The sequence below is a fragment of the Peromyscus leucopus genome, chromosome X, assembly GCF_004664715.2.
Source record: "Peromyscus leucopus breed LL Stock chromosome X, UCI_PerLeu_2.1, whole genome shotgun sequence".
In the NCBI taxonomy this organism is placed as follows: Eukaryota; Metazoa; Chordata; class Mammalia; order Rodentia; family Cricetidae; genus Peromyscus; species Peromyscus leucopus.
Window position 1 is genome coordinate 60,101,610 of NC_051083.1, and position 13,701 is coordinate 60,115,310.

At 44.5% G+C, this 13,701-nt stretch overlaps 2 protein-coding genes across 6 annotated transcripts in view; one reads left to right on the plus strand and one right to left on the minus strand.

Annotated features, from left to right (window-relative positions):
- Nucleotides 1-5,730: 5,730 nt before the first annotated feature.
- Nucleotides 5,731-8,974, minus strand: Pdzd11 (PDZ domain containing 11). 3 transcript variants are annotated; one of them, XM_028883911.2, is made up of 7 exons: nucleotides 8,868-8,974; nucleotides 8,263-8,362; nucleotides 7,769-7,852; nucleotides 7,502-7,558; nucleotides 6,709-6,807; nucleotides 6,423-6,483; nucleotides 5,731-6,276 (listed from the first exon to the last, which is right to left on the minus strand). In XM_028883911.2, the coding sequence occupies exons 2-7, from the start codon at nucleotides 8,347-8,349 to the stop codon at nucleotides 6,242-6,244; spliced, it is 423 nt and encodes a 140-aa protein (XP_028739744.1). In that variant the 5' UTR covers nucleotides 8,350-8,362; nucleotides 8,868-8,974; the 3' UTR covers nucleotides 5,731-6,241. The 3 variants fall into 3 exon arrangements, with proteins under 3 accessions (XP_028739744.1, XP_028739747.1, XP_028739745.1); XM_028883914.2 differs by lacking the exon at nucleotides 8,868-8,974 and adding an exon at nucleotides 8,737-8,846; XM_028883912.2 differs by lacking the exon at nucleotides 8,868-8,974 and adding an exon at nucleotides 8,733-8,846.
- An 82-nt stretch (nucleotides 8,975-9,056) lies between these two features.
- Nucleotides 9,057-13,701, plus strand: part of Kif4a (kinesin family member 4A) — a 117,838-nt gene continuing 113,193 nt past the window's right edge. The window contains exons 1-3 of one of the 3 annotated variants that reach the window (XM_037198838.1): nucleotides 9,057-9,162; nucleotides 9,266-9,584; nucleotides 9,699-9,813. In XM_037198838.1, coding sequence (XP_037054733.1) covers nucleotides 9,465-9,584; nucleotides 9,699-9,813 — 235 coding nt within the window. In that variant the 5' untranslated portion in view covers nucleotides 9,057-9,162; nucleotides 9,266-9,464. Of the gene's footprint in view, nucleotides 9,585-9,698; nucleotides 9,814-13,701 lie in introns of all 3 variants that reach the window. The other 2 variants (XM_028883915.2, XM_028883916.2) reach the window with 2 other exon arrangements.

A 13,701-nucleotide genomic window follows, 5' to 3' on the forward strand; every position in this document is an offset into this window, starting at 1 on the left:
CATTGCTACACCATCTCTGCCTGCCCACTCAAGGAATGTTTTCGGTCCTTCTAAGGTGAGGCCAAGAGCCCGAGAATGAGGCCAGAAGCTGTGGCCTAGAGAGCAATAGGAAACACAAATACCCATCTCTATGCAAAGCCAGGCTCCTATTTCTGGTCTGGGAGGGGCTTTGAGATAAGAAGCTATGAATGCTATGGAATGGATTGGAGAAGCTACTTCTAGAGTGAGTCCCTCCTGTTGGCATGAGTTGGCAGGGGAGGGGGGTTTCAGAGACTCTGAAGAAAGGGCAATGGTTGGCCTTTCAAAGGGACAAGTACTAGATGTATGGGCAGAAAGAGGTGATATGTCATGAATGTGGTGTATAAGTAACATGGCTGATCGGAACAACAGATGGTAAGGTTTGTTGGTCTGAACACCTAAATCCATTCCTCACATGGAAGGTCTACTGTGCTGTTTACGTGAGGGAGCAGAAATCAGTGCTGGATCAGAGGAGTCACGAGTTCAAGGCTTCTAGTGTTCTGCATCACTGTATGTAAGAAGGATATTTAAGCTCACTGATTACAGGTTTCCACGATCTTGCCCCTTTACTGTCTTCCTTTGGCTAGGCAAGTCTCTGCAGAAGAGGGTGAAGACTCATCTGGGGACCTCAATGTGATGTTTATTGAGACCAGAGCCACAAACAGCTGCAGTGTAAAAAACAGGACACCCATTTCTTTTTACAACACATCCTCTGCACTGTCTCTACTCACCCACCACCGCTTACTTTTAGATAACCCTACATTTCCCCATGATAGCAAGGAGGCAAGGTTCATTCCCCATCCCAGCCTGAAAGCACCGAACCTCTAAAACAGTGTCCTCGCGCTGTCGGTAGACTAAGCCAGCTCTTCTAGTCCAGTTTCTGCCCTTTCTTCCATAAATGGCTTCACCTCCACTGCTGGAAAAAGGGCACATCTTTCTTTCTTAGCTTTTCTGGGGGTAGGGAGTGTGAAAGCAGAGAAGCAAGTTTCCCTCAGTGTTAAAAGCCAGGACAATTTTTCTGCTTAAGTGGTACTGGAAAACAGAACTAACCTTAGCCAAAGCAGGCTCTTTTGTTTGACTTTAAGTGAAGACCACGTGGTCAGAATTCCTTTTTTTTTTTTTTTTTTTGGTTTTTTTTGAGACAGGGTTCCTCTGTGCAGCTTTGGAGCCTGTCCTGGAACTTGCTCTGTAGACCAGGCTGGCCTCGAACTCACAGAGATCCGCCTGCCTCTGCCTCCCGAGTGCTGGGATTAAAGGCGTGTGCCATAACCGCATGGCTGCAGTTTGTTTTGTGAGACAGGGTCTGTCAGTGGCTCTCAACCTGTAGGTTGCGACCCCTTGGAAGGGGTTGAATGACCCTTTCACAGGGGTCACCTAAGACCATGGGAAAACACAGATATTTACATTACAATTCATAATAGTAGCAAAATAAGTTATGAAGTAGCAACGGAAATGATGTTATGATTGGGAGTCACCACAGCATGAGAAAATGTATTAAACGGTCAAAATAAGCATTAGGAAGGTTGAAAACCATTGTTCTATGTAGTCCTGGCTGTCCTGGAGCTGGCTAAGAAGACTAGTTTGGCTTAGAACTCACAGAGATCTTCCTGCCTCTGCCTCCTAAGTGTTGGGATCAAAGGCCTGGCCTGATTTTTTTTTTTATGGTTTTAATATTCTCTCCCAACTCCTGTACTTAAGAATAAACAGCTCCCAGAAGCTGTCAGTTTCTTTTACTACATTGCACAGCTACTGGGTGACACAGAGCACCCTAGCATCTTCATTGATGACTAAAACACATCTATACAGGATGCAGTTCTAAAGCAGCCAGGGTAACTTCAAAGGCCAGGACATTTTTTACTCTGGTTTCACTAAACTTTGTGCATGTATGATGCTTAAAAACATACCTGGTACAAAAGAAAGCATCTTCACCAAATGGTGCTGCGAAAACTGATTGTCTACATGCAGAAGGATGAAATGAGACCCACATCTATCACCTTGCAAAAAAACTAGCTCCAAAGGGATCCAAGAGCTATACATGAAACAGTATACTACATGATATAGGTGTAGGAAAGGCCTTCCCAATAAGACTCCATCTACTCAAGATCCAGGCTAACAACTCTCAAGTGGAACATTGTAAAACTAAAAAGCTTTCGTACAATTAAAAAAACAATCAACTGAGTGAAGAGGAAGCCCACAGAATGGGAGAGAATCATTCATAGCTATACATCTGACAGAGAAATAATACCCAGAATATATGAAGAACTCAAAAAACAAACAACAACAAAAATAACAAAACAATCAACTGAAACGAAAACAACACAAATGACCCAGTTAAAAAAAAATGGGTCTGGGACCTGAAGAAAAGAATGCTCAAAAGGAAAAAATATGGATAAGAAATATCTCAAAAATGTTCATTGTCCCTAACAATTAGGGAAATGCAAATGAAAACAACTTTTGAGATTTCACCTTACCCCAGTCAGAATGGCAAAGATCAACAAAAGAACCTACAGCACATGCTGGAGGGGATGGGGGGGGGGGACACGACTCCCACTCATTGTTGGCGGAATGGCACACTGATACAGCACTCTGGAAATCAGCAGAGAGAATTCTCAAAAGGCTAAAAATAAACCAACCACAGGACCCAGCTACAGCACTTGACATCTTACTCTGAAGGTACTTGCTCGGCCATGTTCATTGCTGCTCTATTCACAATAGCTAGGAAATGGGAACAGCCTGAATGATGATGACCTGAATGGATAATGAAACATACACTATGGAGTATTATGCAGCTGTAAAAAAATAAAATAAAATCATCAACTTTCCAGGTAAATGGGTGGAACTAGAAAAGATCATATTGAGTGAAGTAACCATTGTAACAATAACAATCAATGAAAGAAAATTAATCAAAGAATATACAAGAGGCCAAGAATTTGAAAAAAATCAAGGAAGGATATATGGGAAGGTTTAAAAGGAGGAAAAAAGGGGAGCAAATGATGTAATTATATTATGATATCAAAATATAAAGAATTTTGAAAAATTATGTGTGCACCTGCTTGTCTGTCTCTGCACCACATCCATACCCAGTGGCTGAAGAGGGCAGAGAGTATTGGATTCTCTGGAAGGGCAGTTACTGATGGTTTGGAGCCACCATGTAGGTGTTGGGAACTGAACCTGGGTCCTGTGGACGAGCCACTAATGCTTGTAACCGATGAGGCATCTCTCCAGCCACGATGGCTGGAACATTTGAGCACACTTCTCCGATAAGTTGCCTTTTGCATTTATTATTTACTTACTGTGTGTGCACATATGTGCCATGGCATACATGTGGAGGTGAGAGGATAACTTGCAAAAATCTGTTCGATCATGGGGATCAAGGGGATCATACTCAGGCCATTCACCTGCTAAGCCACTTCACTGGCCCAGATTGTTGTAAAACCCATGAGCTGGGTGTGCTGGGTCTCCTCTCCCAGGTTCCCGGCTGCAAGCCCCCTGTATGATAAATGATGTTTAACCTGAAATCCAACTCAGTGTCACTCTACTGGGCCTTGAAGAATATTATTTTAAACAATAACCACATTAGTAAAGTTAAAATAATGAATGCCTGCGAACCTCATCCTAGAGCAGTGGTTCTCAGCCTTCCTAATGCTGTGACCCTTTAACACAGTTCCTCATGCTGTGCTGACTCCAACCAGAAAATCATTTCCGTTGCTACTTCCTAACTGTAATTGTTACTCTTATGAACTGTAACGCAAATATCTGTTTTCTGATGGTCTTAGGTGACCCCTGAGAAAGGCTCCTTCGACCCGTAAAGGGGTTGCCACCCACAGATTGAGACCAGCTGTCCTAGAGCAAGACCTTTACAAGAAACTTCCATGGGCTTCCCCTCGCTCATCATACAAATCTCGAAGGTCTTGTGCAGGTAGCCACCGCTGCGGTGTGTTCGGTGTGTTCGTGACGCCAAGGCTATGTCATATCCAGAAGGCAGAAGAGAGCCCTCCCATCTATCCTCTGGCTCTGACACATTTCCACGCCACTCCCCTTTTCTGCAATGTTCTCTGCACCTTAGATGAGATGTAAAGCTTGAGTGCTGAATTAGCAAACCCATGGTGAGGAAAAAAATCTCCACGGGAGGCTATACCGATGTTTCAGTCAGTAAAGTCCTTGTTGAACAAACATGAGAACCTGAGTTTGAATCCCATAGTGCACTTAACGCTATGTCTGTCATGTTGGCACATACCTTTCATCCCAGCAGAGGCAAGTGCCAAGAGAGCCAGAGCTACATAATAGCGAGACCCTGTCTCAAAACAAGGTATCCTGGATGTGGTAGTACATGCCTGTGATCCCAGCACTGGGGAGGCAGAGAGAGGAGGCCAAACAGACCAGCTACAGAGATTCAGGTTCAGTGAGAGACACTGTCTCCAAAAATAAGGTGGGTCGTGATTAAGCAAAGAGAATTGATTCAGACCTTCACACACACATGTGCAAACACACACTCCCTCTCTCTCACACACATACATACACACACAACACCTGTTAACCACAGCTGGGTGCAGTGGTCTACACCTGTATTCTCTGAATTTCAGAGGCTGAAGCGGGAAGATGAGTCCAAGGCCAGCTTGGACTACATAGCAAGAACCTGTCTCAGAAAAAAATAAACAAACACAAGTTGACTAAGCATGGAAAGAGTCTTGACTTTAACGTTCAGTAGACTCAGCTAATAATTTTGCTGAAAATATCCAAGCTTTTCTTTCTCAGATGGCCACTGGGGGTCAGCAGAGGAAATTAGAGGATAAAAGTCTTTCAGGAAGACTTGAGCTAATTCTACCTCCAGCTCTGCTCAGAAGGTACAGTGCCACCTAACAGAACTGAGCCTCTAGCAATCCCTTTAGTATAGCTGGGGTAGGATTCACGGCAAGAGCCAGGTTCTGTGGTGTTTATTTAAAAAGGGACATTTCTAGTTCTCCCACAAAGACTCACTCTCCAGAAGGAATTAGGAGACTCAGCTCAGCTCCCCAGGATTCTTGTGCGAGCCTGTATGCCAAGCCTGCAGGTGGAGGGCAACAGACAACTTTGGGAAGCAGTTCTCTCCTTCCGCCATGTGGGTCCTGGGGAGCAAACTCAGATGGTCAGCTTGGGAGCAGGCATCCTTTCAACCCAGGGAGTCATCTTCATGGCTCTTCCTAGGACTCCTTTTAAGTCCAAATTTGTACTTTCATTGTAGCAATACCTCCCTCCTTCAGAGAAAAACCCTTTAAATTCTGACGTGTAGATGGCCCAGAAGGGATCTGTGCAGTATCTAATGGTCAGTCATTAAATATCTAGGATGACAGAAAGGTATTTGGGGGTGGGGTCAGAAAAAGGAGGAAGTTGTTAAGTTGTAAGCAACCAGTCTCCTACTGCTGCTTGTGAGAAGAAATGTACCCATGCTACTTCCTCGGTTTGAGTTCCAGATCAGAGAATGGGGGAAAGGAGAAGATACTAACTAATACCATCCCCTGTAGCAGAAAGCCTAACATTCCTGGGGAAGGGGCAGTTTTACCCTGCAGGGCCCTTGACCCTAGGCATGTCTTGGTTATTCTACGGCTAAGGTTCTCTAGCGTCCCAAGTATTCTGGCCAGATACAGAGAGTTGTAAAGTAGGTATGGTGGTGGTGTTTCTTCCAGTGTTTGCTTGTTGTGGGTTTGTTTTTACTCAATGGTATTTATATCCAAATAGTATCACTCAAGCCACATTTATTCAGTATTGTGTTTTTACTTGGGGGAGGGGGATGAGGAGGAAGGGGCAAAAACAGTGTCTCTTTGGAGTCTCACAAGTGTATGGGACTCCAAAGTATATGTACGCGGACTGGATGGCATGGCCAGGCAAATCAGATGGAAGGCCCCTCAGACTCTTTTTTTCTACTGATTCCTACAAATAAAATGCTAAGTGACCAATCTGTGGTACCTGATAAATGCCTTCCAGCTGGCTTTCTACATAGGCTACAGACATCTAGACAGCTTCATCTTTCTCCTTTCTCCTTTTCCAGAATAAAACTCACCTAGGAAACTAGGGAACTCCAAGTACAGTACAGTTTATATAGAATGCAGCTGGTAAGCTGTCTCCCCATCCTCCCCATCCACTAAGCCAGGAAGGCGCTGAGAGTAGAATTTCCTGCCTGGCTTCTCGGAGGGCTAGCCAGCTTGCTCTGGCAGATTCCACATGGAGGGCTGTGGGCTGCAAGTCTCTAGTGCACAGTCCTCTCCTTTTGCCGATGATAATCTGGGGTAGGAAAGAACACAGCACATTATTTTCAGGCTGAACTCCCAACTTCCCATTCCCAACTTCCAGGGTTTGTTGTTATCCACATTAAAAAGAGTTCTAGTTACCTAGAACCCTGCCATGTAAGGAAAAAAAAAGTGCCTTACTGTAAGGAAAGAAGCGCACACGCATGCTGATTTCTCGGGCTGTCTTCAGGATTTCAACAGCCTGGAAGAAACACGGCAGCTTGTACAAATGAAGAGATATTACCCAGGACAGAAACATAACAAAGGAATGTAATGTGCCACTTCAAACATCTAGGTCACTGACAGCTGCTCTCTTCTGGTACATTTCCCTTGAAGAGATGCTTTCTTACAGATTAGGCTAATCCTGTCCAACCTGTCCTACCTGAGATGGCTTCTTACACAATTACAGCCCAGGTGCCATGCTTACTTTGCTGTGCTCAATATCCTGGAAATCTACATCATTCACAGCTAGAACTTGGTCCCCTTCTTGAAGTCCTGCTCGATGTGCATCCGAGTCTGGAATCACCTGTTAGTAAAGGGATAGCACATGGAATTGAGACGGAATAGTTTCAGGAGACTGCAGGGGAAATGCAGTGCTGTTCAAATGTGTTATTTTCTGGGACACCACAGGGAAATAGTGGCTTGTCAAATGAAATTTGGTTCTCAGTTTGTTTTTGGCCTTTTTTTCTTTTTTGGTTTTTGAGACAGGGTTTCTTTGTGTAGTACTGGAACTCGATCCATACACCAGGCAGCCTTGAACTCAGAGATCCATCTCCTCTGCCTCCCGAGTGCTGGGATCAAAGGCGTGCCCTTGGCTTTATAGATTCTTTTTTGTTGTTGTTTGTTTTTTTTTTCAAGAAAGTTTCTCTGTGTAGCCCTGGCTGTCCTTAAACTCAGAGATCCACCTGCCTCTGCCTCCAGAGTGCTGGGATTAAAGGTGTGCACCACCACCGCCCAGCCTGCTTTATAGATTCTTATTACTGACTCCCTATCTTCCTGCTTCTGCCTCTAGAGTCCTCAGATTACTGGCATGCCCCACCACACCTGACCCAAATGCAATTTGAGAAGGAAAGGGTGAGTTCCTATTATGTCCACTCTATGACTCTACTAGCTCGTCCATTTTCCAGCCATTGGGGTACCAGTGTATTTTAATAAATACCCTTTGTTAAAAGGGAAGTAGCTAGTAATATAGTTTGCCACACACACATTCATATACAGACCTTGGAGATGAAGATGCCTAGCTGGGAGGCCTTTCCTCCTCGGATGTTAAATCCCAACTGAAAGACAGGGGCACAGAATGGGGACTCAGTACAGACCACAGACACAAGAACATTCAGGAGCATCAGTGTACTCAGAAGAAAAGGAGACACTATGGAAACATCAGCTTTTCTGGTCACCTACTTCCCAATCCACATCTACACCCCAACCACGGCCAACTTCTGGCATGGACAAAATGTAGACTAGAACAGGAACCTCTGTAAGTTTACCTGAGCGCCAGGGGGCTTCTTCAGTGTGACAATTCGGGGCAGAAACTGGGTCAGCTCATTGTTGTAGTCTGGGTGGTACACTCTCTGCAAGACACAGCAATCTCAGAAATCTTATTCCCAGTCTTGGACGTCACATCTACCTTCCTTTAGAACATTAATAAATCAGCTATAAGTCAGGAAGTGGTAAAGTCATAGACTCAGTTTACATAGTAACAGTCTAAATGAGATATTCCATCTCAGGAGTAGCAGCCCCATAGATCACTATTCCTTTTTTTTTTTTAATTGACAAGATGGAAACTAAGGTTCTGAATTTTCAGAATTCACTTGCATGAAAGGCTCTGGTAGGATGAGTCTACAAACAGTTTCCAGTGGGTCCCTGTTGCTTGGAATTCACCTAAGATTTACTCTCCATTGAGTTGCATAACCCTGCCACTTTATCTTTCGTATATCTCATACTTGGAGGTGGGTAGTTCAGGAATGCAGATGGTTCCCACCTCATGAGGAGGAATCCATGCTGGAGGATTCTCATAGGCAGGCAGGAAAACCACTGGGTAGTCATCATAAGGGATCCGGGTGTCCATTTCAGGCAAAGCCCTGAAAAGGATAAATCAAAGCAAACAAAAATGATTTAAAAAGGACCAAGCTCTCTTAAGTTTCAGAAGGAATCCCATCCTAAGGCCATCCATTTATGGGCCTAGCCCACAAGGAGGTGTTAAGACTGGAGCGGGGAAAGGTGGCCAAAAAAAAAAAAAAATCTATCAATTTTTCTAAATATCTAGATGCCTAGGAGCTTGTTAAGCACTCTAATGGCATGTTCTCATTTCTCACAATTCTATAAATACAGGTGTCACCACCTTCAACCTAGGGATGAGGAAATTAGGATCATATCTACAAAGGTCTACTTTAAAAGAGCAAGGAGAGCCAACTCTTAACTATCCCATAGGGCTTGGGGACAGGCACCGTCCCACTTTCTCTAGAGGTGCTTAGTAAGGGTGCTGTCTACAGGTGGACTCCGTCAGGACCGACTGCCTTCCAGATCCGGGTCCCGCATCCCGCCCGAATCCCGCGCTCACGACCACTTAACGCAGCACCACCTCACCAGCAAACAGGCCTCCCTCCGCGGCGCCTCGGCTCGCGGCCAATTCGGCCCAGGAACCGGAAGCGGATGCTTGCTAGCAGCGAGCACGGGCGGAGCTCGCTCTGGGCGAGCCAGCTCCCAAGCCGCCGCCCCCGCCCCCCGCGTCACGTTGTGCGTGCTCACACGCGTGCTCCTGTCACAGGCTTGTCTGCGCTCCGATTGGCTGGCGCCTCTGGGATCAATTTGAAACTTGGCGGTTAAAGCTCCAGTTGGAACAGGGCGCCAGGGAAGATCCGGGAAAAGGACGTGTAGCTTGGTGAGTTACGGGGCCGCGGGAGCTCAGATCCTGCCCTTTCCAGCACGTTAGGGCTTTGGCGTGGTTGCTGTGTCCGCTGGGGTTTATTTGCGTTTGATTTCAGATAGCACAGTGTTGGGACTGATTAGACGGTGGCCAAGTCTGAGAGTGACCCGAGACAGTGATCCCGCTGGGAAGGGAGGCTGCACCGCCGAGTTTCGAGGTCTCCTCCTGCCTGCGGGACTTTCCACTCCGGCCAGCCTCCTCCGGAGCCCCCGCGGAGAGCGGCTTCACTCCGCGCGGACACCTACAGAGCTGCTACCATGAAAGAAGAGGTGAAGGGAATTCCTGTAAGAGTGGCACTGCGTTGTCGCCCCCTGGTCTCTAAAGAGATTAATGAGGGCTGCCAGACGTGCCTTTCCTTTGTGCCCGGAGAGCCTCAGGTGGGTAAGAGTTGAGAGCCGCTTTTCACAGCTGCCGCGGCGGCTAGGCAGCAGCGAGGGGCGTGGTCTGGGTGTTTAGCTCCCGCCCCAAGCCTTGTCTCTTGCCTTTTGCAGGTGGTGGTTGGTACTGATAAGTCGTTTACCTACGATTTTGTGTTTGACCCCTCTACTGAACAGGAAGAGGTCTTTAATACAGCAGTAGCTCCACTCATAAAAGGCATATTTAAAGGTGAGGCTGTTTAATTCACTGACCGTTTTTTTGAGCATATATTATGTGTGGGTCATATAGGCACTACAAATAGGAATGGCTGAAACAGACTCCATCCTTAAAAAAAACTCACAGCCTAGTAAAATCTTTCTACCCTTGAAGCCAGTTTTAGATTGTCCTGTTTATCTTTGACCTAGATATATTTTGTTGTCTTGGGATCACAGCTCTGAGTATGGTGGCACACGCCTTTAATCCCACGGTTTGGGAGGCAAAGGCGGGCAGATCTCTTGAGTTCCGGGCCAGCCTGGGCTACACAAAGAAACCCTGTCACACAAACACACAAAAAACAAAGCAAAATATAGACTATATGGTCTTTGGTGCTGATGGTGTGCCAACCTGCTGGAGTCCCGAGCCACAGTATTCAGATAAGTAATATAGCCTCTGAAGGAGTTCAAAGTCCAGAGGGTCAGAGAACAGGGAGAGGACTACATAAGTGAGTTTGAAGACATTGCAAAACTTAAAATGTTACATGTATTTTAAATTTTTTTGTGTGATTTTTCTTTTCTTTTTTTCCTAGAGTTTCTTATAGTCCAGGCTAGCTTTAAAACTCACAATGTAGCCAAAAATGGATGTGATGGTGCATGCTTTTAATCCTAGCACCCAGGGGGCAGGCAGAGGAAAGTGAATCTCTGTAAATTCAAGGGTAGCCTGGTCTGATATACACATATAGGGTTCCAGGCCAGCCAGGGCTACATAGTGAGTCCTGTTTAATGTGTAGCATGTGTGAATACACGCAATGAGTCCTACTGTAGGAGTTTCACTACTTTCCTACAAAGTGGTTATGAAAAATAGAAGGTTGGCACTAACTCCTTTTAGGGGAGTTTAGGTGAATTTACAAGCATAGGGAACTTTTGAGACAGGTATTGAATGATGAGTAGAATTTTTTAGATATTTTTTTTAAAGCCCTTGAATACTATGACCAGTTAATAATCTTTACTGCAGAAGCTAAGGTTTTAATAGCAGGGTTCCAAAGAGAGTAGAACCTGAGAGATGTCTAATTATTATTTTAGTACAGTGCTTATTCATTTTTTCTAATTATTTGAGAATTTCATACATGCATATAATGTGTTTTTATCAAATCTTCTCCCATTTCCTCTCCTCCAATTCTTCCCCTGTCTCCAGCACATACACTCTCTTTTTTCTTAAACACAAAGTCTATTTAATGCTGCCAGTATGTAGAAACATCTTATGGAGCGTGGGTAGCTTCTGCAGGCCAGATCCCTGAAGAAAACCGATCCCTCCTCTAGTAACCATCAATTGCTAGTAGTTCCTCAGCTAGGTGTGGGACTTCGTGAGTGGCACCCTGTACCCCTGCTGGGATTTTGCCTGGCTTGATCTTGTGCAGATCTTAACAGCTGTTCATTTAAAAATTGGAACCATATCATATTAGCGCTTTTAAATTATAAAATACATTCCATACAATCTAGCTTAACTTTTCATCTAAAGAAAAATGCTTTCTAGCAATTAGATGAACTGCCAGTGCCTTGTTTGTGGCAGGGTCTCATTTAGCCCAGGATGACCTCAAACTAGATATGTAGCAGAAGCTGACCCTTAACTCCTGATCCTTCTGTCTTTCCCCCTAAAGTCTTGGAGTTATGCACATGCACCACTACAACCATCTCCAGTGTCTGTTGACATTTTTTCTTTGACAGAGAAGACATAGAATCATAGAGTAGCCCACTTGAGAGCTGCTTTCTTTTGGACAACTCCGTTTTTTTTTTTGTTTGTTTGTTTGTTTTTTTGTTTTTTGTATTTTTTTTGTTTTTTTACAGTTATTATTTTGTGTGAGTGTGTGTCACAGTGTGGGAGAAGGGAGTCAGGGGACAGCTTACAGGAAGGAGACGGTAGTCTCCTACCGTCTGTGTCCCAGGTATTGAAATTCATGTGCTGAACTGTCTATCTTATCAGCCTTTATACAACTTTATTTATGCAACAAGGGTCTCAATACTGAAAAGCTATTTACCACCCAGTAATTTCTACCCAGTGATCTTCGTTCAACATTCTAGATAAGCTCAAGCCTTGTAAGCAACAGCTATTCAAATATGTTTTCATCCTTTAAAAGTGATACCATAGGTACTGGACTCATGGCCCAGTGGTTAAGAATGCTTACTGCTCTTGCAGACGACCCAGGTTTGGCTCCCCACACTCACATCAAGCAGCTCACAAACTACTCCTAACTCTAGTTGCAGGTTATCTGATGCCCTCTGGCCTCCACAGGCACCTGCCTGTGTGTGGTGCACATAAACTCACACAGGTACACATACTCATAAAAAAATTCATCACAAATCGTTCAGGGAAAAAAAATGAGTTCTTTCTTTAAAACACTTGGCAAAGCGTGACTAGGTCTGGGGGTTAGATGGTAGTAATGTGATAATGCAACTCGTGTCTGACAGCCTTGCCATGTACTGACGACTCTTACAGGAAACAGTGAAGTATTCAGGGATCACTGGGTCAACAACTTATCACAAAGGATTATTGCTGAACTACAGTGTTTTTTCCCTGTAAATAGAGTTAAAAAAGAAGACTTAAGCCAGGCAGTAGTCGCTCTTGTCTTTAATCCCAGCACTCAGGGAGGCAGAGGCAGGTGGATCTCTGAGTTTAAGGCCAGCCTGGTCTACAAAGTGAGTTTCAGGACAGCCAGGGATACACAGAGAAACTCTGTCTCGTAAAACCAAAAAGAAAAGGTCAAAAAACAAACAACAAAACTTAAATGATGCTATGTCTCAGGGTATAGTGAATATCTAAATGTATGCACTTGTCTGTACAGGTGTCCTTGCTCATGCATGTCTTTTAGAGGTCAGAGGTCAACAGGTGTTTTCCTCCATTGCTCTCCATCTTTTTTTTTTTTTTTTTTTTGGTGAGGCAGGGTTCCGCACTGAACTATTTCAGCTAAACTGACTGGCGGGCAAGTCCCCAGGATCCACCTGTGTCTGCCCTCCCAGTGTTGGGTTTACACAGATGTATGTTATTTGTTTAGTGTGAATTGTGTGTGCTGATGTGTCAGAATGAACATGTGAAGGTCAGAGAACAACGTGCAGGAGTTAGTTCTTCCACTGGTCGGGTTCTGGGGACCAAATGCAGGTTGTCAGGCTTGGCAGTAAGTGTTGTTACTCACCAGGCCATCTTGCCAGCCCTGGTTTTTCTTTGAGACAAGGTCTCAATGTAGTGCAGGCTTTCCTAGAACTCACTAAATAACTAGGGATGACCTTGAACTTTTGGGTCTCCCTGTGACCTCCCAAGTGTCAGGATTCCAGATGTGTACCTCCGTCCTTGGTTTGGTTTATTGTGTGCTGGCAAGCAAACCAGGGCTTTTGCATGCTAGGAAAGTACTCTACAAAGTGAGCTCTATTCCCAGACTAAATCCCTTGTTTTAGAACTTAAACATGGTAGTTACAGAAACATTGCAAGAACAGCATAAAGAAGCCATTTTTCCCGGAATCCTTTGTGATAAGTTGTTGACCTAGTGATCCCTGAATACTTCACTGTTTCCTGTAAGAGTCGTCAGTACATGGCAAGGCTGTCAGACACGAGTTGCATTATCACATTACTACCATCTAACCCCCAGACCTAGTCACGCTTTGCCAAGTGTTTTATTAATGTCCTTTAATAGCAAAAGGATTTAGTTCAAAAATCATGTTATTTAGTCCCCAAGTATAGAGTAGCTCTTGAACGTTTGTTTACTGTGTTCTTTTAAACTTTCATTGTCTTGATACTTGAAGATTACAGAGCACTTACCTATATGTTTCTGTTTGCTTTTATCTGACATTATGATAAAATCTGAGCTGTGTGTTTTTTAGCCAGAAACACCACAGGTTTGCTTCTGTATTTTCACTGATTCCTGTCAGGCAG

What these genes read in the sequence shown, in the direction of transcription:
- Pdzd11 (XM_028883911.2), bottom strand. Translation starts at nt 8,349, where the DNA reads ATGGACACCCGGATCCCTTATGATGACTACCCAGTGGTTTTCCTGCCT. An exon ending in CATGGATTCCTCCTCATGAG is followed by an intron (nt 7,853 to 8,262) that starts GTGGGAACCATC and finishes TGTGTCTTGCAG; the next exon opens with AGAGTGTACCACCCAGACTA. An exon ending in TAGGCATCTTCATCTCCAAG is followed by an intron (nt 6,808 to 7,501) that starts GTCTGTATATGA and finishes CTTTACTAACAG; the next exon opens with GTGATTCCAGACTCGGATGC.